The 21,644-nt window shown below is 36.2% G+C and overlaps 1 protein-coding gene and 2 non-coding genes across 3 annotated transcripts in view; 2 read left to right on the plus strand and 1 right to left on the minus strand.

Moving 5' to 3' along the window:
• Positions 1-1,267: 1,267 nt before the first annotated feature.
• LOC114248597 (uncharacterized) overlaps positions 1,268-21,644 on the minus strand; it is a 32,340-nt gene continuing 11,963 nt past the window's right edge. The window contains exons 2-8 of the mRNA XM_028181880.2: positions 10,767-10,871; positions 8,380-8,658; positions 7,313-7,501; positions 6,277-6,486; positions 5,878-5,961; positions 4,312-4,400; positions 1,268-3,639 (exon numbers count right to left, since the gene is read on the minus strand). Of these exons, the coding sequence (XP_028037681.2) occupies positions 3,504-3,639; positions 4,312-4,400; positions 5,878-5,961; positions 6,277-6,486; positions 7,313-7,501; positions 8,380-8,658; positions 10,767-10,865 (1,086 nt within the window). The 5' untranslated portion in view covers positions 10,866-10,871 and the 3' untranslated portion in view covers positions 1,268-3,503. The remainder of the gene's footprint in view (positions 3,640-4,311; positions 4,401-5,877; positions 5,962-6,276; positions 6,487-7,312; positions 7,502-8,379; positions 8,659-10,766; positions 10,872-21,644) is intronic.
• On the plus strand, positions 8,275-8,346 carry TRNAT-CGU (transfer RNA threonine (anticodon CGU)). Its single transcript has one exon. It is a non-coding gene; the product is annotated as a tRNA-Thr (tRNA).
• Positions 9,248-9,329, plus strand: TRNAS-AGA (transfer RNA serine (anticodon AGA)). Its single transcript has one exon. It is a non-coding gene; the product is annotated as a tRNA-Ser (tRNA).

Here is a 21,644-nt window from a genome sequence, read left to right on the forward strand (position 1 = left end):
AGAGTTCTTCATTGACTGGAATGAATTTCCTATAAACCTGTTTCCTAAATGCGGTCACATGTTCATATTCAAATGAGATTTGAGGAGACTTGTCAGCATTAGTCATTCTTTATATCAGTGGACCGTATGTCCGTTTGTCATAAAAGGAAAATTATAAAAAAGTACTTTAATTTACCCGCCCATTCGTGTTTATAATTCAATAATTTTGATATCAATGCGTCGCTAACAGTTTGACAGGCTAATGAAGGTTCAGACGTTTTGACCTTTGCAGTCCCTTTGCACGACACGTGCCCTTTCATGCACTATGAAATATTAATACAATAATCTATTTGTCGGGCCCAAGGAGCGTGTGTCGAAATAAAAAAATAATAGAAAATCGTACGAATCAAACAAACATTGGTTGAATCAATAATAATATTTTAAATATGTAAATTTGTTCGAATTTTTGTTACACATTATTACATAAGCGGCTGAATTGATTCGCATTAAATTTGGCACAAAGATAATTTATTATCCGGATTATTGATTAATTAAGTATATTAATAGATACATGAAATACTTTTTTAATCTGATGAGTGACAAGACCCGGGTAAGGTTGGGTATATTTGCTATAATTAATACGACAGTGAGCTGGCTACTTTGTGAACCATTACTTAATACCAGTGGTCCCTGAGCAGTCGAAATTTCGACTATTATATTATTAATTGAAATTATAAGTTTGTACACTGTTATGATTCTATTGTCAAATACTATTATACTTCTATAATCACAGATTTCACCAAGACTGCGATTCAGACAAATATTAATAAAGACAAACAATATTAATCTATTGTCAATTTGACCACAGACTTTAAACATTATGAAAAGTTTGACAATAAACAAATATTATGCATGCGTCTGTGTGTCAAATATATGGTAGTGTGTGTATGTAATGTTTTATTTTATTGATTTAATGTATTTTTTATGCATAATTTAAGAAAATATTAACTTTCTGCAGTCCTTCTCTATATTCTCTACAAGCCTGAGAAATTTCATACTCCTCCGTCCGCGCAATTTTCGTAAAAAGGGATACAAAGTTTTTGCTTCACGTATTAATATAGGTATAGATATTAGCAAATCGATAGGTAGCTAACGGATCAGAGAGTGACGCAAGCAAATTTTTATCCCGGGAAAATTCAAAGGGTTTTCATTCCTTCTAAATTGCCAAGTTAACATTCGGGTCGTGTTGTGGGATGCGAATTAGCGTTTAAAATAATTACTGTAAATCTGATATTTGAGCATTTATTTTTCATATAATTTTACAAATTATAACTTAATGATACAAAACGTAACTATTCTAATCATTAGTAAATGCATTTCGTGTACATTGATTATTAACTAATTAATATTAATTACGTATATATTTCGCTAATTACGTACTGTTAGAACTCTGATTTGCTTAGCTAAATGTCGTTTTGCAGTAGTTTCTTGTTGAGGCTAATCAAATATTGCAAATGGGAATATGGGTTCAAACAGATTTTTATCATAAAATTTACTAATAAAATAAAAACCGAGGTCCATATTGAATTTAAATTACTTACTTAAATTAATAAGTTTTTTAAATAAATACCATTATTCAAAGAGTTCTTAACACGATTTTTAATTTGAGGGTAGTAGGACGACTGCGACTTTAGAGCAGAGAAATCTGTCTACCCTCTTTCTACTTAATGTTTGATTAAAAGTGTACCAACACCTTTTTTTGAATCAGTGATTACTGGTGGCCCAGGTGCCTTTCCGGTTTTACCAGGACAGGTGGGCGAGCAAATGGTCAACTAGGAGGGGTGGGATTTGTTAACAGCTGCCCGAGCGCCTCCAAAGGGGACCTAACAACTCAAGAGCAACTGCTTCGCGAATGAATCTACTACCGGATCGGAATCGCGACCCGCTGAGAAGATCCGGCGAGAAACTCAGCGGGCTGATGCATGGGTTAGCTTGCACGTCGAACTCTTTGTCGAGTTCGACGAGTACGGTTACCGGGGTCCATAAGTCTGCTTCTAATGTTAGAGCTGAAGGCGTCTAATACAAGGGTTATTGGATCTGGTGGATCGGTAAGGACGTGATCGCAACACTGCAGAGCGCAAGCACTAATACATTTTCAAGTGTTAGAGCCTATTCTAACAGTACGTAAAGCTTATAGTTATTTTAGCACATTAATATTATCGTTTTAGTCTCACGCGTGTAATTCCGATAATAAATTCCTAAATTTTAAATTTATGAAAATATGTTCTATACAGGGTGTTCACTTCTGTAAACGAAGATAAGCGGATCTTGCTAATCCTTAATACGTCAATACTAAAATACGCGTTCGATTGAGAATAGAAGAGCAAACTAGCTCTCTACACTAAAACGCTTGGCTTAGATAAATTAATATTGAACTTGGAGAACGATTCTATTACACCCTGTATATAGTACTTATTAATTTATAAGGCATACTTTTGATCAGAATGATGATGATGAATATTAACTAAATTTTTAACTTAAATTAATTGTAATGCAATGTTCGTATAAGTAAAATTTAAGTCATCTAAAAAGCTGCGTAATATAGCTTTGGAGACAAGTTAATTCGAAATTTGCTACGGTAACATTTTGATTCAGTTTTTATTTTATGAATATTACATAATACGAATTTAGAAATTTAATATTTCGTAGCAAACGTTCCACACCGTTACAAATGATAAAATACAATATTTAATTAAAAAACTAATTTTAAAGGGACATAATTAATGTAATAACATTCCAAACTAGTTGTTATTAATAGCATGCTAACTAATGAAAGTAATGGCATGATATAAAATGTTTTTAAAATATACTTTTTTTGTAATGATACGAATTTTGAATGATGTGCTAAGCTTAATTGATGATTTTTAGCATACTTAAAAAAAATGATTTTTTAATGTTGATAACGCAAAGTTTTCCGTCAAAACTAAATATATTCTGTTCACCCTTGAATTTATAATTTATTTGAGATCTGATTAGTATTGATAATATTTTGTAGATTAAATACGAAAATAATAATACAAAGATTTATTTAATTATGATTTTATAAACGATTTCTCTTAATACAACGTGATGAGATGAAAAATTAATTTTATTCATGATTTAATCGATATTGTACAGAACTCAATATTAATCGCCCGTATTCACAATATCAGAACCGATATTAATACAATAATATTTGTTTGAGTATTGCAATATTACTTGTTATTAAACTATTATAGCTTTTGCGTTCAAATGGCTAAAGGTAGTTCTTTTTTCTGTTGTTTTTTTTTCGTGAAACTAATATTAGATTTTGCGATAGGGTCACAGGAAACCGACTGCAGGATAGGCGTCATGTCGTCGGGAATTGCTCGCCTTTCGCGACTCAGGAAGCAGTAATCGTACCTTAGTGCTACGCTAGTACTTAGATGTAGAGGTCAAGTACTACGCTAGTACTTAGATGTAGAGGTCAAGTACTACGCTAGTACTTAGATGTAGAGGTCAAAATCGAAGGCGCCCCCTCCGCTAAGATAATCATACAGGTACACCTCCATTTCCTCCAAGGCTTCGAGGCTCGGATCTCTGAGGGGGAGGTCGCGAGCAGAGCGTCCTGAACGGGAGTAACTGGAACAGAACATTTGTTATATTTGTTATTATATTAGTGGTACTGTGAGACAGTTCTGGGATGTAAAATTAAATAGATAAAGGGTCTCTGGCACCCTTTGTGTAACACACTTCTGACAGCCACCACTGGATCTTCTTAGTGGGTCGCGATTCCGATCTGCTTGTAGATTCTGTGAAGCATTGCTCTCTTGGGCTAGTGTTAATCTTTTAAGTTGAGCCCGTGAGCTCACCTACCCGGCCGCGCGATTACGTAGGAAAAATGACTTAATGACACCATTTTTTTCTAGGTGGATTGATTTTATTGTGTTCATTTTTTGAAACATCGTTTTTTTTTTTCTTCAGCAATACCAGGGGTAGAGCCAAGCCGCTACCTACCGCTTAATACGCTCCACAAGCCTAGTTTGAAGAAGGTCATGTCATAGCGCTCGGGAAACACCGTGGAGGGGAGTTCATTCGTGTTGGTCGTGTTGTACCATTTTAAATTTTATCAGTGGTTCTTGAGCTTCTTACTTCGAAACTACATTCACGATAATCTCATTTTATTTCTTCGAAGTCGGTTTTCATTTTTGATCGACTAGTTTTAATGTCATAAAAATTCTAACACCAATAATGTAATACTAAAGGTCGAATATCGATTAAAAAGCGAACCCTAGTAGTTAGATTAGAACTTACGCGAAATCGGGCGTCTCGTGGTCGAAAGCGTATTCCTTGGCGAAGTGTTCATTGATGTCCTTCATGATGCACGCCTCTAGTTTCTTGTGCTGTTGAAAATTGGTCTTTAAGAGTACGTAAATTTAGTGCAACTTCCATTGTACTAAATATTTTTCCTCTGCGCGCCTCACATATTATATAACATTCTATTATTATTATTTTCGTTTTATGAGTAGTAGTCGTTTCTTTTTCCAATTAGAAAGGCAAAGGTACCATACAGCCTAATCTTTTATATATATTTTTAAATGAAAAATCATATAATGAAATGAAATCATATGAAATGAGATGAAATGATATGGGATGAAATATAACCTAAGTAAAATGGTGGTCATTTACTGAGACTTTTTCAGTAGACTTTTTGGATGATCCAGAGAAGATACGTCCAGCGGTTTTGTTTAATTTTCCCACATTTGTGCACTTTCACAGATATTAGACAGTTAATAAACCACCATTATTACACATTTAAACCTGAAGGACCACTAAATAGACAAAATCACACAACTTCACTCCTCGCGTTCCCGCCAAAAAGTCCTCGTTTTATGATTTCCAATGTTTCAAATAGGTTATATTGTACAGTTTTCGCGGTCAAACACTGAAACGCTTACTGACGTTTACGTTTCTTTGCACGCAGAAAGAATAGAGAGAGTCTTTATAACTAATTATATATATCAACAAATCTCTATATCTATATAATATATAAAAATGAATTGCTGTTCGTTAGTCTCACTAAAACTCGAGAACGGCTGGACCGATTTAGCTAATTTTGATCTATAATTATTTGTGGAAGTCCAGAGAAGGTTTAAAAGGTAGATAAATATGAAGATGCTCGGAATTAAACAAAAATAACAATTTTGTTTTTCCTTTGATGTCGGACGGGTTCCTTTTGTTTGTTTTAAGTTTATTTTATACAAAAGCTTAGGTCTTTTATTTATCGATTGAGGCATTACGAAGTCTGCCGGGTCAGCTAGTGTTTAATATTTATTTATTTTTTAAAACTTCATATTTTCATTTTGAAAAAATTAAATAAAGAAGTAAAATGAAAACAAATGTTACAGGTTTTTTCTTGATAATTTTTCCGAAATCGAATCTCCCTCCTTTTCTAAGAAGCCTATGTCGTATGTAAATCGACGTACGAAATATTTGTTGTCAATGTATTTAGGTAGGCGAAATATAAAAAATATGAATTGAGTGAAATGTTGACAGATAACAGATGTGGTTAAAACATATTTGGGAATAACAACAGACAAAGGGAAGAAAGATCTTCTACATAGCTAGTGTAATTGCTTAGTAGAACGACGGTCCGAATGCTATTTATCGGAATTTTTACATATTCAAATTTATCTTGAAAATGTCGTCAGCGTGATTTGGGCATTTGTCAAATATCTTGTGTTCTATAATAGCTAATGCCACACATAAATAAATCGATTTAGTTACTGGCAGATTTTAGTTTTGCGTCAATGTGTATCGAAACATATTTAAGAAACGCCGTATCACACATTACGCTGAGGATTTAAAAATAATTCTTACCTTGTAGCATCTGAAGAAGAAAATCGATCTGATCTGTTCCTGTGGTCTGGCTACTATATCACGTTTCTCTTCCGGAACGCATTGCTGGCGAAAGTACGAATAAACTGTTCAGAATTATATTAATAACAGAAGAAGACTAGACTGGTACCTAGATTTTATTTGGGTCAAAACTAAGACTGTTAAGCGTATCATTGAGAACATATCTTTGTTTTAATTGTCAATTGGTTTCTGATGTCCATAGATATCACGATATCGCCTTCTATACTGAGACATGAGGTCTCAATTATTTATAAGGCTTTTCAGTCTGAATATAAGATCGCAGCAGACATAGAGTGAAGGGATTAAGGGCTCAATAACAAATTTAAAACAGGCGAAGTTTGTTAATATAAATTTCTTTACCGAAAACTTCTGACAGAACTGTAGGCCCTCTTGGATGTCGCCTTTGAGTTCATCCGAGACCGGTAGGCTGCCGATCCTCGCTCTGATGTGTTCGAAGTTCGGTTCCATGTTGTCGTCCACGTAACCCAGTTCCTGCATCACGCAGGTCACGTTGTGATTGACGGAGCGCGGCGCGTGGAGTCCCAGTCGAGTTCGAAGACCGATTTGGCGCTGTCAAATTATTTTTCACGTCGTATAGGAAACAAAGCGATAATTATGTGGAGTTCTTATTCTAAGCCGCCGTCACTCGAACCATGTTTAGTCGGATCCGCACCAGACACTGTCCTCGTCGAATTCGTCGCTTACGACGAAGAGTTCGATAAGTGAACTAATCCATAGACACAGCCCACTGAGTTTCTCCGGTGGTAGATTCTGCGAAGCACGGCTCTTGCTAGGGTTCGTGTTAGCAACAAAGTCAGGTTTGAGCCCCGTGAGCTCACCTACTAGTTAAGGTTACGCTGAAATAGCCTCTCAAGGCTATCAGCTTAGGTAGGAAAAAAAAATTTACGCAAATTATAATTTTACGTGTTCGATTTTTATTATATGATGTTATTCCTATAACGTGATAGTTTTTAGTGAGCATTTATTAAGTACGTATTTCATTAGAAAAATTGGTGACAGTCTGCGGGATTCGAACACCGGTACCGCCGCATCGCTCGATACGAATACACCGGGCGTCATATCCTTTAGGCCACGGCGACTTCAAATTGGACGCTTGGGTTGCATCTTTTAGTGGTGTCTGGTGGAGCCCACCGTTTCCGATCCAAGCAACCTGGTACTCAGGTATCTAATTTGGCATTAAGCTAGTATTTCAATACTAGAACAAGACCTTACTAAATCCCGGATTAACGGCGCCAAGTCTCAGTTCGCAAACTATGGAGAACATCTATCACATGACCATGTGGAATTCTTTTTTATTAAAGTATTGACAAACCGACTATGATGCTAGTATTTCACTGGTCCCACTTTCTGAACGCAATTCTTATTGAAAACTTACAGACATCCGATTGGCTCCGACGTAGGGCTGTTGCTGGTAGAACTGGTACGGAGGATAGTAGGGGTTGTAGGGTAGCCCCGGGGGCAGGTAGCCCTGGTAAGGCAGCTGGAACATGGCCGGGTTATACGGGCGGAACTGCGGCCCGGCCGGCATCATGAATGGCGACATTCCGGGCTGGGGGAATGGAACCTGCGGCATTAATGTTATATTGTAAAACGTGGATGCTTGTGATTTTGTTTGTTCGTGTGCAATGGTTTATCTGAATGCCCAGAAGTCGTGGTTGGTATTTCATAATCGGTTTTCTATTAACAATGTTTGTAATGATGTAATTTTTTTGTTGATGTCCATGGACATCACTAATTTACTACATAGTTCATTTTCTAGGTCATATTATATTATTGACTTTACATTTGCACATAATATTGTCCGACAAGGTAGTTAGTTCTGTTCTTTTATCTGATAGCTAGATTGTAATTCATGATAACCTTTTTATCGTGGCCGCCTGTAATTACATATTCGACCCAGGCGATGGTGCAACGCAAACCCATCATTGCCCAAGACATGTCTTGTCGGATCCTCCAGATCCACTCTTAGGTGCTCACAAAGCATGGACTTGTATTCAACGAAGAGTTTGACATGTAACCTAGCCAATAGACACAATCCGCTGCGTTTCTCAATGGGCCTTCTCAATGGTTCGTGATTTGGATCAGGTGGTAAATTCAGCAAAGCACTGCTCTTGCTGTGACCAGTGTTAGCAATTTTCGGAGGTTGAGCCCGTGAGTTCACCTACCGGTCTGTGCTGTAGTAGCTGGAATAGCTCCTTAGGCTACCAACGATTAGTTAGTGGAAAAAAATCATCCGTATAAACCTTTAGAACAATATTAAGAAAAAACCTAATAAAATTATTGATTAAATAAAGTTAGTTTAGTAAATTATCCTATAATTTCGAAGCTGTCTTCATCGCCTCTTTAGCTCAGTGGTAGAGCACTGGTCTCGTAAACCAGGGGTCGTGAGTTCAATCCTCACAGGAGGCACACGGCTAGTGAAAACGTTTTGTATTATTTTACCCCTTGAGGTTGAAAAGCGAATAGCCCGCCGACTTTCTGTGATTGCGGAGCTTCTTGATTGGGTAAATCATTTTCATCATTTTGTATAGCGCCATCTGTGTGCTTGACGTTGGACTGCGTCGGATCCATAGCGAAGCCAGGCGCCAAGTTACTCAGGTAAGACGGCAAAGAGTTCTGCGTTTGCTTCATAGATGGCGCTGTTGAACATTTTGAGTAAGCGTCTCTTAGTTCCTTTGTGATCTGTTTCAGTAAATTAGAACCGAAACAGCTTTCGTAGATCTGCGAATGAGAATTAAAAATTTGTTATATCGTTAAAAATTGGTTTTAAATTTCTGACGTACAAATTACTGATAAACTACTAATTTCAAATCGTGTTGTCGTTACGTAATATTTGTATAGCTTTAGTAAAATGTTTTTTTTTGAAGTTAATTGGGCAGTCAAGCTTCGCCATGTCTAAGTGCGTCTTAGGACCAGAAAGTGTTATATCAAGTAATAGATTATATGTTTACAGTTTACACCAATCGGTCAGCACAGTAACTTTCGATGATGACATTTTGATTGTAAACATAGATAATACACTTATTCTTTATTGTAAATTACTTTTGGAACGAAGTTCCTTACGGCAGGCTTGGAGGAGATAGGGATTTTGCTGCGCGACCGAACTGTAAAAATGTAATAGTAAAAATCGTAAGAAAAAGTCCGTGGAATAAGGCCTTGTTTTCTGCAAACCGATATTTCACCGCGCGATTTTTTTCTTAATAAAGACATGAAGTTAGTCTAAGATGTCAGTAAAACAGTAAATAAGTTATTATTTTTTGTTTACAAATTAAAAAGTATTGGTATTGTAAATTCATACCATACGTACGTGGCAGTCGTGGCCGAGCGGTTAAGGCGTCTGACTAGAAATCAGATTCCCTCTGGGAGCGTAGGTTCGAATCCTACCGACTGCGTCGTAATTCTTTTTTGATATTGAAACTACTTTTTTTATCAACGCCAATAAAAGTAGCTATTTATTTCATGAATAAAAATAATAAATAAAATTTTAATCACAAGCTTAGCAACGTTAAGAAGATGTCCTTTTAATTCAGCAATTTCAAAATGACCAATACGCGCTCTTATTAACTTGCTATGTATTACGTGCAAAGATATCGAGGGGTGAAAGACTATTTGGTTTAAGCGACATGGGTCATTGTAATTATGTGTGCGATTTATCTGGTATAAGCATCAACAGTTCGATGTTTTTATAAATATAAAAATAAAATGAAATTATAAAGTGGTACTTTGCAACAACTTTAGTTGAACTTCAATTTTTTTTTTTTTATTGCTTCGATGTGTGGACGAGCTCACAGCCCACCTGGTGTTAAGTGGTTACTGGAGCCCATAGACATCTACAACGTAAATGCGCCACGCACCTTGAGATATAAGTTGTAAGGTCTCAGTATAGTTACAACGGCTGCCCCACCCTTCAAACTGAAACGCATTACTGCTTCACGGCAGAAATAGGCGGGGCGGTAGTACCTACCCGCGCGGACTTCTAAGACGTCCTACGCACAGTAATGATATGATCTTTTATAATATATATATTTTTATTATGATATTTTTGCCACAATTTAAACTTTTAAATGACTCTCCTGTAAAGTTGCAAAAATGACGCTTCACCCAAACAGCCTTAGCCCTCGATATATGTATTGCGGATCTATGAACGTCATTTTTGCCGACTTCAAAATGTCAGATTAACTTGAAAATTTACGCACGCATCGAAGATATAACAATATCTATATATTAATACGTGAAGCAAAAACTTTGTATCCCTTTTTACGAAAATTGCGCGGACGGAGGAGTATGAAATTTTCCACACTTATAGAAAATATAGAGAAGAAGTGCGCAATGCTAATAATTTTTTTAAATAATGCATAAAAGATACATTAAATCAATAAAGAAAACATTACACACACTACATACCATGTATTTGACGCACACACGCATGCATACTATTTATTGTCAAACTTTTGTTCTTGACGTCTGTTGTCAAATTGAGAATAAATATTGTTTGTCTTTGTTAATATATTTTTTATAGTATAGTCTTGGCGAAATTTGTGATTATAGAAGTATAAAATACAATCATAATAGTGTACAAACTTACAATTCCAATTAATTATAGTCGAATTTCGACTACTGCGGGACCTCTAGTAACAATAATTAAAATAATTTCATACTTTTGCTCTGATATCCTGATCAGTATCAACAGGAAAATAACAAAAAGGTTAAATTAATTTTTACTTCGGTTTCCGATTTAAATATGTTTTTGGTTCTTTTTTTTTTTTAGTATTTAGTACATAGTATTTAGTATTAGTATTTAGTACATAGTTACATTGGCAAGGACTCACCTTCAACATGGCGTAGTCCTTCATAAACTTGCTGTCAGAGCCGTCGATGGCGCGAACGGTGACGCAGGCAGCTAACAATATCAGTATAGGACTCTGCATTTTGACCTGTAAATATGTATAATGTATTATTTTATTCAAATTTAAAATAAATAAAAATTCCTACCTATGCTGATAGCCTTAAGAGGCTATTTCAGCTTCGCCCTAGCATTTAGGTCAGCTCACGGGACTCAAACCGGAGTGTTGCTAACACTGGCCCCAACAATGGCAGTGTTTCGCAGAATCTACCACTGGATCGGAAACGCGACCCACTGAGAAGATCCGCCGAGAAACTCAGTGGGCTGTGTCTGTGGGCTAATTCGCTCGTCGAACCCTCAACTGATTTGCTTTATAAAGAGAAACAACATTTAAAGCTATTGCTTCACTAGTTTTTATATTTCAACATTCAAAAATGTTTTAATATTTCTAATGTTTCTTCTTCTAATGTTTCAATTCAAATATTAAGTGTATAATCTGTGGTTTCAATATTCAAAATACCATTTATGTCACTTGATTATAAGATTTGTCATAAATCATATAGAGGTTATATGAGTCGACTATTATCAAAGGCGGCAATCTGACTTTTGGACAATGATTGGTAAATCAGAAAAACGAATTATTGACTTTGTATTCCATTGGCAGTCACAAAACTCTTCGGAACGACATCTTAGATAAATAACAGGTTAACTATTAACCTTTATTTAATGCAGGTTTTGAACCGTATTCTTTGAAGGAGACGATTATATTCAAATAAATCTGTATTGACATATCAATAAAATTTTTTTGTCCAAATGTACAGATTGCCGCCTTTGATAATAGACGACTCATATATCTATAATGCAACATAACCTTTACAGAGAGAGAGAGAGAGAGAGAGAAAGAGAGAGAGAGAGAGAGAGAGAGAGAATACGCTTTATTGTACACAAAATTATTGTAAATAGACATGCTTTAACAAAAACCGACTTCAAATAGAAAACAATAATCATCGAAATCGGTTGGCGTGATATTGAGTTATTTATCTATTTGTCGCCCACGTACTTAATGCAAATATAAGACTTATATGGTTTTCTCAAGGATACCATAATCAGAACTGGACTAAATTGAAATGGGACCACACGGAAAGCGTCAGCTTTCTAATAAAAAAAGAATCATCAAAATCGATTCACCCAGTCAAAAGTTATGAGGTAATAAATCTTGAGATATAGGTTCTAAGGTCTCAGTATAGTTACAACGGCTCTCCTACACTTCAAACCGAAACGCATTACTGCTTCACGGCAGAAATAGGCGGAATGGTGGTACCTAACCCTGCGGACTCAAATGATGTCCTACCACCAGTAATAATTTTCTATTTTACTATTCTCAATTGTCTAATCTTAGGTGGACCGTAATTGCAGTGGTGATAGAATTATACGAAACACGATTTACTGATATCAAGCGATGCGACTATGTTAAGTGTTCAAATCCCGCAGACAGGTTTTTTTTTACATTTTCTTTATACACTCACGTATTGTATTTACGAACGACTTCCACGATGAAGAAAGAAAATCGTGTGATGAAATACAAATGCGCAATTTAATTTTCTATAATTTCTGGTTTTAGAGCATATAAGGTAAGCTTCTATGGGTAGGTACGATTCTGCCAATTTACTGCCGCGAATCCTTTTTTTTATGTTTAAAGGATTACTGGTGGCCCTGAGGCCTTTCCAGTTTCACCAGGACATGTGGGCGAGCAAGGGCTCACCCAGGAGGGGCGAGATTTTCTAACAGCTACCCGAGCGCATCCAAAGGAGACCTAACAACTCAAGATCAACTGCTTAGCGAATGAATCTACTACCGGATCGGAATCGCGACCTGCGAATCGATTATGTTTTCTCGTTTTAAGAGTGAAGTAGTGAATTTACAATTTGATACTTGACGAATTGAAACTTCGAATGTTTCACGAAGGATAAAGAAAGACATTCGCGTTCACTTAAAACGAGACAGGCCGTGAGTTGGTTAGGTCATCTATGCAATAAATATTAAACCTGGCCTTTTTTTGGTTTAACGAAACAAATAGGAAAAAAACAAGTCGATACGGAATTAACCAATTGGTGCTAAATTATAAAAGGAAGTTTTAATACAACCAATAAAATAACATTTAAGTGCAAACATAAAACGAAGCACTCAGACGCTGCAATAAAATATAGCAGCCGTTATTTTAACGATCATACACAATCGTGTATCTAAAGTTATTGTTAGATGCCTGTTTGTGAGTGATAGTGCGGTTCATACTCGTATGAATAACATTTCCTATTCAATTCTCCCGATCCACTCGGTGTTTTTAGACGATGCGAGCATCGGTCACTGTTCTCGGCGAATGCGGGACGAGTTTGACGCGCAACCCACTCCATATAGTCTATTATAGATATAATCGACTTAGTTTCTCGCCGGATCTTCTCAGTGGGTCGCGTTTCCGATCCGGTGGTAGATTCTGCGAAATACGGCTCTTGATAGGGTTCGTGTTAGCAACATCGTCAGGTTTGAGCCCTGTGAGCTCATTTATTAGCCCGGTGACGCTAATATGGTTCCATAGACCATCAGCTTAGTAGAAAAAAAAGAGTATCTTTCCGAAACTTCTGGTTGGGTCGTGATTCCGATACGGTGGTATGTCCAGCGAAACACTGCTCTTGCTAAGTCTAATGTTAGCAAGTCCTTTCAGGTTGATTCCCATATGTTCACATAACAAACCGTGCGTAACTGGAATAGCCCTTTGGTTAGTAGCGATTAGGTATGGAAAAAAACTTAAGATCGAAACTTGGTACAATTGGCGCGAGTACGGGAAAGTTTTCGTATCACAGATAACTCGTGAAGATTAGAACAAATAAAGATAAGTCCATAATAAGAAGGTAAATGTCAATTTTTTTTTTGCCATAATTCTTAGGACTATGGACTAGATGGGTGGACGAGCTCACAGCCCACCTTGTGTTAAGTGGTTACTGGAGCCCATAGACATCTACGACGTAAATGCGCCACCCACCTTGAAATATTAGTTCTAAGGTCTCAGTATAGTTACAGTCTCAGTATAATAAAATTGACGACGCTTGCAGCTGAAAGTAAGTATTGTACTTTTTGACGAAGCATGTTGCTGATAACTTTATTTCTGTAATCTGACGAAGCATGTTGCGGATAAAAACATGTACTTTTAGGTTAGGTGTTCTTTTTTTTAATAATTTAATAAAAACTATATTATAAAATACCATTAATAAAAGTGTAATGGTTGGCTGTAGAGTTTCCCCACGCAAACTTTAAAGAAATAACAGATAAATAGAGAACTAGTAAGTACAATATTCAAATGTCGACGTATAACACTTTGGTCGTTTGCGACCAGGAAAGCCGTAAAGTAAACCGTTTAAATAGTTTTTACTAAACATAAATCCTTTACTAAAAAGAAAAAGAGGCAAAAGCAAAAGAAGAAGAGGACGACCAAAGAGCAGATGGATCGACGAAATAATAGCAGCAACTGGAAAAGAATGGAGAAACAAAGCCAAGGCGAGGGAAGAGTGGAGTAAGCTGGAGGAGGCCTATACCCGAATGGGGTTCCAATAACACAAGCTTATATTTAATTTTGTAATTTCTTATTTGATGAGGTGATTTTTTTTTCTTTCTTTGTTTTTGGAAATAAAATGGGCTTATTATTATTATTATTAAATCCTTTACTAAAGCTTTGTGTCAATCTGTTTTTTTTTGGTTAACTGAATGTATGAATTGTCTCTTCTTGGTCGTGTTCTTATATGTGAAGATCGTGCCTAAAAGCAATTCTCTATTAGATTCATGTATAAATTTGCTATCTGAAATCATTTGAGGGATCCTTCCTACATTCAACAAATTTTAATTTCAAGTTTAATGTTTCATTAAGCTTCAGATAACAACACAAAAAGTCATGTTGTGCTTAGAAACGTTAATTTGCTTATATTTCTCCATCAATCATTGGAGGCTGGTCCGGTCGTTGACCTCGTGGCCTTGCGGCGCGCACTCATCTGCCCCTTGCGTAATGAGTTCTCTCATATAATAAGGCATAGAATCGTCTAGTGGGTGTATACAAGATTTTATTTTAAAACACCTATTTCGACGATAAATTGCCTGAATATAACAGAAGAGTTGACGGGACACTGCAGTCCAATGACATCGGTTGATGTCTCATGATAACAGCAAATCTATGTTTGGAATGTTTCGCTATAGAACTTGGCAGGTACAGTACAGGGCCCACAATAGGTCCAGTTGAATACAAAAATCATCGTAGTCCTCAACATAATCATCAGCCAACAGATGTCCGGGGCTGGACATAGACTTCCTCCAAGATTCGCCACAATGGCCGGTCCTGCGTTGCCTGTATCCAGTGGACTCCCGCGACACTCAGAAGGCAGTCGGTCCAAATCGTAGGAGGTCTACCCACGCTATATTCTCCGAAGCGCGTTCGCCTCTCGTGAGCCTTTTTGGCCCTAACGGTCTTACAGTAACATCGGTAATATATCAATTCCACCTCAATTGTTCAATGAAAAACCTATAATCTATATATTAATAAGTGAAACAAAAACTTTGTACCCCTTTTTACGAAACTTGCGCGGACGGAGGAGTATGAAATTTCCCACACGTATAGGGAATAAAGAAAAGAAATCCAGAACGTAATTTTTTTTAAATGATGCTTTAAAATAATTCCTAATTTTAAATGCTGATAGCATATCTATACTAATATTATAAAAAGGAAAGATTTGTTTGTTTGTTTGTTTCGAATAGGCTCCGAAACTACTGGACCGATTTGAAAAAATCTTTTTCCATTTGAAGCCGACATTGTCCCTGATGAACATAGGCTACTTTTTTCAATTTTTTTTTTATTTTTTTTTTGTTTCATGTGTGTTTTAATGTTTCCGAAGCGAAGCGAGGGCGGGTCGCTAGTAATTAATAAAATGCTGATAGCCTTGAGAGGCTATTTCAGTTTCATCCTAGCGGGTTTTGTTGTCAAACTCATGACACTTAAATGTCAAAATTAAGTAGTAATAGTTCTATTTTTCCAACTGCAAAGGCAAAGGTATCATTATCCCATGCAGTCTAATTTAAGTTAACGCACCTAGTGATTCACAATCAAACATGTACATATCAATTCTAACACTACAGCTATTTTAATTTTAAAATCACAACACACTTACTCTGCTTATTAAACTTTTTAGTCACCAAATACAACTAACTGTATCAGTTTGGCAAATGGAAACTATATTAGATATTTAGCTAAAAGAAACAGGTATTAGGTTGTGCAAATGCGAGAAGGCTAGGTAGTTGCGAGGGATAATCTAATTTCTTAAGCTTATTTTACTTGTCATTCATTATTTGTGCATCATCATTATCCTGCCCTTCTCCCAGTCACCTGGGGTCGGCGCAACATGTTTTCTCTTTCCATACTCTTCTATCATATACCATTTCTTTGCTCACTCCCCTCCTACCCATATCGTCTTTCACACAATCCATTCATTTCTTCTTAGGTCTACCTCTTCCTCTAAATCCTTCCACATTCATAGTTAACACTCTCTTAACAACCTCATTTTCATTTCGTCTCATCACATGTCCATACCATCCCAAACGTGCACTCCTCAGCTTCTCTGTCACAGGTGCCACTTTCAGACTTCCTCTAAGATATTCATTCCGTATTCTATCCATTCTCGTTACTCCACACATCCATCGCAACATTCGCATCTCTGCTGCATGCAATCGTCTTTCATTATTTGTGCATTGGAGCATTAATTATAATCGCACAGACACACGGAGCAGGTGATACGACAACTCGTTTGTATGAAAACATCGCAGATTACAATGTTGTATAAGATAGCTTGTTTCTAGTTGACTTTTGATGAAGAAATTCTTGCCATTTTATTAAAAGACTGTGCGTAATATATTTTTTGTAATTAAATACTATACGACGATGAGAATGTTAATAGTTTAGAATCATTAAGTAAAATCTATTCGCATAACTTTGGTCGTAATTTCACAGAATCATCACTGAGCGTTTATAGAGTTCTTTTTCTGATAAACCTGTTGATTCTTTCTATTCCTTTCTAATTACTTTTATGAATATTTATTTTTCGATTACAAATTATTATTCGATTTTAATTTATTATTTAGTAGCACTATCAAAATATTATCGTCGTCCCCGATTACGTCCCAATTTAACTGGTCGCACATTCATGGGTTCTAGTCTCAATAATGATATACCGGTAGTAAAATTCTAGGTATTAAGACATTCAGTATAAAGCGTGAGGTCATATGCTTAAGCTAAAAAAAATGCTTAATTTTTATTAAGTCATTTTAATTTACCACTGTTCATGCACACTGTTTTAATTGAATAATTGATGCCATAAATCTGGAAGAAAAACTGGCGCTCGCCGACTGTAAAATAAACACATTGAGTGTACTAATGGGTTTAATAACTTGGCGTTAAAAAGTCGGAGATAGTTGGAGCTGTATTTAAAATGGGCATGGAAAAAAGATTAAAAAGTCGGGAGACACTTTGAGCTGTGCTTAAAATGGTTAAGGAAAAAATATTTCCAGTTAGTACGTTTGAAAAATCATTTTAGCAAATCGATACCTATATTGTGAAGAGTGCGTGAGCGAGGGACGCTGAAAACACAAAATTATACCGATTTTTTAAAAAGAAAAACAGTTGTATGATAATTTTCGATTGAAAAGGAAAACATATTTGAGCATTATAAAATAAATGTTGATAAAAAATACATTGGGAAATGCATGCATGTTAAAAGTATTTTTGAAATCAACTAACCGTAAAGGTTAGTAGCCGCATTTATTACCAAATTTATTGTGATGCTGCTTTTAACAAGCAACTATTCACAATTGACAATGGATGTCCTCCACACGGATTTCCTCCTGGATTAGGAGGAGAGATCTCACACCCACAGCTGTAATGTAACTTGTTGTTTGTACTAAACAACTTCAATAGATTTTAACGCTGCTTCGCACAAATATCGCAATGTCTAAAAATCCGTGTATTCCACCTAAATATAAACAGCACACAGCGACGCTGACTGTAATTTGGCCAGACTTGTCCATCTGCCTCATCCACTCTCTCTCTATCAGCTTTAACACCGGCAATAGCCATAGGTCACCAAGAGTTCGATGTGCCGCTCAGCCTATATCATCAGCCCGCTTAGTCTTGCTTCTCAGCGTGATGCGATTTCAATCTAGTAATACATATTATTATACAAATTAGTAGGCGATCGGGCAATTCTTCTTTCTCTTCACCTTATCCCACTAGGTGGGGTCGGCACAGCGAATTTTTCTATTCCATTCTTTTCTATCAGCCGTCATCTCAACACTCACTTCTCTCTCTTCTATTTCGTCTTTCACTCCATGTCTCCATGTCTTCTTTGGTCGATCACTTCACCCTCTACCTTGCATTACCGGTTCCATACTTCTCCTAGTCAGATGCATCTTCTCTCTACGCATCACATGTCCATACCACGCTAACCGTCCGCTCTTTAATTTGTTAATTACCGGGGTTACTTTCACACTTCCTCTGATATACTCATTCATTATCTTGTCCACTCTTGTCACTCGTCAATTGTTAGTAATAATTCCAAGATGCATTTTTTTTCGCGTTCTTCTTAAGGCTTCTTGATATTCAATATTTTAAGTTAGGCTTTTTTTTTATTTTTTTTTATTGCCCTTGTAGGCAGCCGAGCATACGGCCCACCTGATGGTGAGTGGTTACCGTCGCCCATGGACTTCAGCAATGCCAGGGGCAGAGCCAAGCCGCTGCCTACCGCAATAGTATAATTGTTTGGCAAACCAGGAAAGTATTTAGTGGCAACGAGACGTCAAGTGTAACACTCAATTTGATTGTAGTCACTCTAAAGTCTAAAGTAACCAATGTAACACGTTTTTATCATGAGAAAATAAAGCAAAAAGCTATTGTACATCTAATTATTGGGATTGTCTACAGTCCCATTCCCACAATGTTGTATTCAAGCTTAATGATCGTCCAGATTGGAGATAGAAAACCGAAGCGGTCCGATGTACACTTCAATCGTTTTTAATAGGATGTGAAAGATAATATTGGATCTCGTTAGTCTACTGCCGCCGGTTTGAAATTAAAAGACGAAACAAAATAACAAGAAACAGCAACGTTCAATAAATCACTTGGCTGCGCTTAATAACACTTGAAAACCACTACACAGTTCTTAACTAATGTATTTTTTAGCGAACATATGTTTTAAAACATCTATTGGTTCTTGGTTCCAAATAGAATTTTCTTTCAAATGTTTTTGGTGTGCTATGCGATATTCCAGTTCTCTTCCTGATATACCAATGACGCATACGAGGGGTTTTGGTGAGAAATAGTCTCTTAGTACTAAGATATTCCATTAGAGTGGGCACCACAGGAAAAAGTATACTCTAAAGAAAAATACGAGGCGTATGTTCTATTTGCTTATTTTATCTATTAAATTTATCAAGGTTAGCTCCGGGAATCATTTCCTTTTTTCCATTTCCATTTTTTTAAGGATCAAATTGCACTCATCAAATTCCATTTTAAATGGCACCTATAATTGAAGTCACATTTATGAATTTACAATTCTGTATTAATTACTGTGTACTTTATTGTTACTTTTGTTACTCGGAACAAATCACGCACGGTAATCTTGCCTCAATTTAGGATCCCTTGTGTTATTGGTACCAGAGACATACCTATATTTAAATATATATATTTAAACACCTAGACAAAGAGCCAACAAACCAGTTCATCACACGAATGTTTGCCTGATGTGGGAATCGACTATTGCACTACCGGATCAGACAGTCAACGTATTGAAAAAAATAATTAAACTAGTGGTCCCTCAGTAGTCGAAATTCGACTATAATTACTAATTTAAACTCTAAGTTTGAACATTATTATGGTTCTATTGTCAAAGACTATTTATACTTCTATAACCACAGATGTCGCCAAGACTACACGATAGTCAAATAATATTAAAAACAAACAATATTAATCTATTCTCAATTTGATGACAGAAATAAAACAATAAACAAAACAGTATAAATACGTATGTGTGTCAAATACATTAAAATAATAAATAAATAATAAAAATAATAAATAATAAAAAAATATTAGAATTGTGCACTCCTTCTCAATATTCTCTCTATAAGTGGGTTAAATTTCATACTCCTCTTTCCGCGCAATTTTCGTGAAAAGATGTACAAAGTTTTTGCTTCCCGTATTAATGTATATATTAATACGTGAAGCAAAAACTTTGTATCCCTTTTTACGAAAATTGCGCGGACGGAGGAGTATGAAATTTTCCACACTTATAGAGAATATAGAGAAGAAGTGCACAATGCAAATATTTTTTTAAAATAATGCATAAAAGATACATTAAATCAATAAAGAAAACATTACACACACTACATACCATGTTGGCGCACACACGCATGCATACTGTTTATTGTCAAACTTTTGTTCTTGGCGTCTGTTGTCAAATTGAGAATAGATTAAATATTGTTTGTCTTTGTTTATATTTTGTATAGTGTAGTCTTGGCGAAATCTGTGATTATAGCAGTATAAAATACAATCATAATAGTGTACAAACTTACAATTCCAATTAATTATAGTCGAATTTCGACTACTGCGGGACCTCTAGTATAATTAAATAAATAAATTTCCGTTCGAATTACAAAATATGAACAGTAATTACAGCGTGTACGGTAACGTCTGCAACGAAGAGAAGTACCCTGACGCATTTGCGCCGGTTCAAGCACCGTGTTTCAGCGAGTCGATATTAATGATAATATTGCATAACTAAGCGTGTGAAACTTCGTCTATAATTACATTTAGTTACTGGACGATATTTTGCTGCACGACTATGAAAATCCACAGTGATGGATTTACTCCTAGGCCCGGGGATGGCGGCATGATTTAGGGGGCGGGGGACAAAATTTGTGAAATGCCAAAATTCAAAGACGAAAGCAAGTAAAGACAGTCAGTCTCCTTTGAAAATGAGTGCAGGTTAATTTTTATAAACAAAACATTATAAAGTTATTTTAAAAGTTAAAATAAAAATATTGGATCAAAATTAATAAAATTTATCCTACCATTAAGGGCGGCGCGATAAATTGGGTTTTGGGCGGCATCAGGCCTACGAGTAAATCCGTCACTGCATTCATAAATATTTTTTATACATCACGTAGGTACGTACGTATCTAACAAACAATGGCCTAACCTTTTCTTTTTCACCGAGATAAACTTTATGAAAACTATTTAGGGGCAGTAAAATGAAGTAACAACGATTTGCTGATATAGCTTTCGATTCAATAAATGGATTGGTCGTAAAATCATGGTTGCCGCGATCATTGCATTTCGCCGAAGAAGCTGTACGCGTCAATCGACTTTTATGAACTTGAACGGAATTTTTAAAAGTCTCTCACATTCTTTCCTACTAGGAAATGATTTTGTGAAGAGTCGATCTTCGTAGATATTGAATGGGGCTTTGTCAAAAGCGTATGGTTGTAACACCAATAATCAAAGGAGTTCGCGAGAGAAGTTCAACGGTAGGCAGCGGTTTAGCTCTGTACCTGGCGGCGGTAGCCACTCATGGCAATGCCAGCATCAGGTTGAAGTCGTCGTGGCCTAACGGATAAGACGTCCGGTGCATTCGTGTTGAGCGATGTACCGGTGTTCGAATCTCAGGCGGGTACCAATTTTTCTAATGAAATACGTACTCCACAAATGTTCACGATTGATTTCCACGGTGAAGGAATAACATCGTGTAATAAAAATGAAACCCGCAAAATTATAATTTGCGTAATT

This window comes from Bombyx mandarina, chromosome 15 (genome assembly GCF_030267445.1).
Source record: "Bombyx mandarina strain Sakado chromosome 15, ASM3026744v2".
Classification (NCBI taxonomy): Eukaryota; Metazoa; Arthropoda; class Insecta; order Lepidoptera; family Bombycidae; genus Bombyx; species Bombyx mandarina.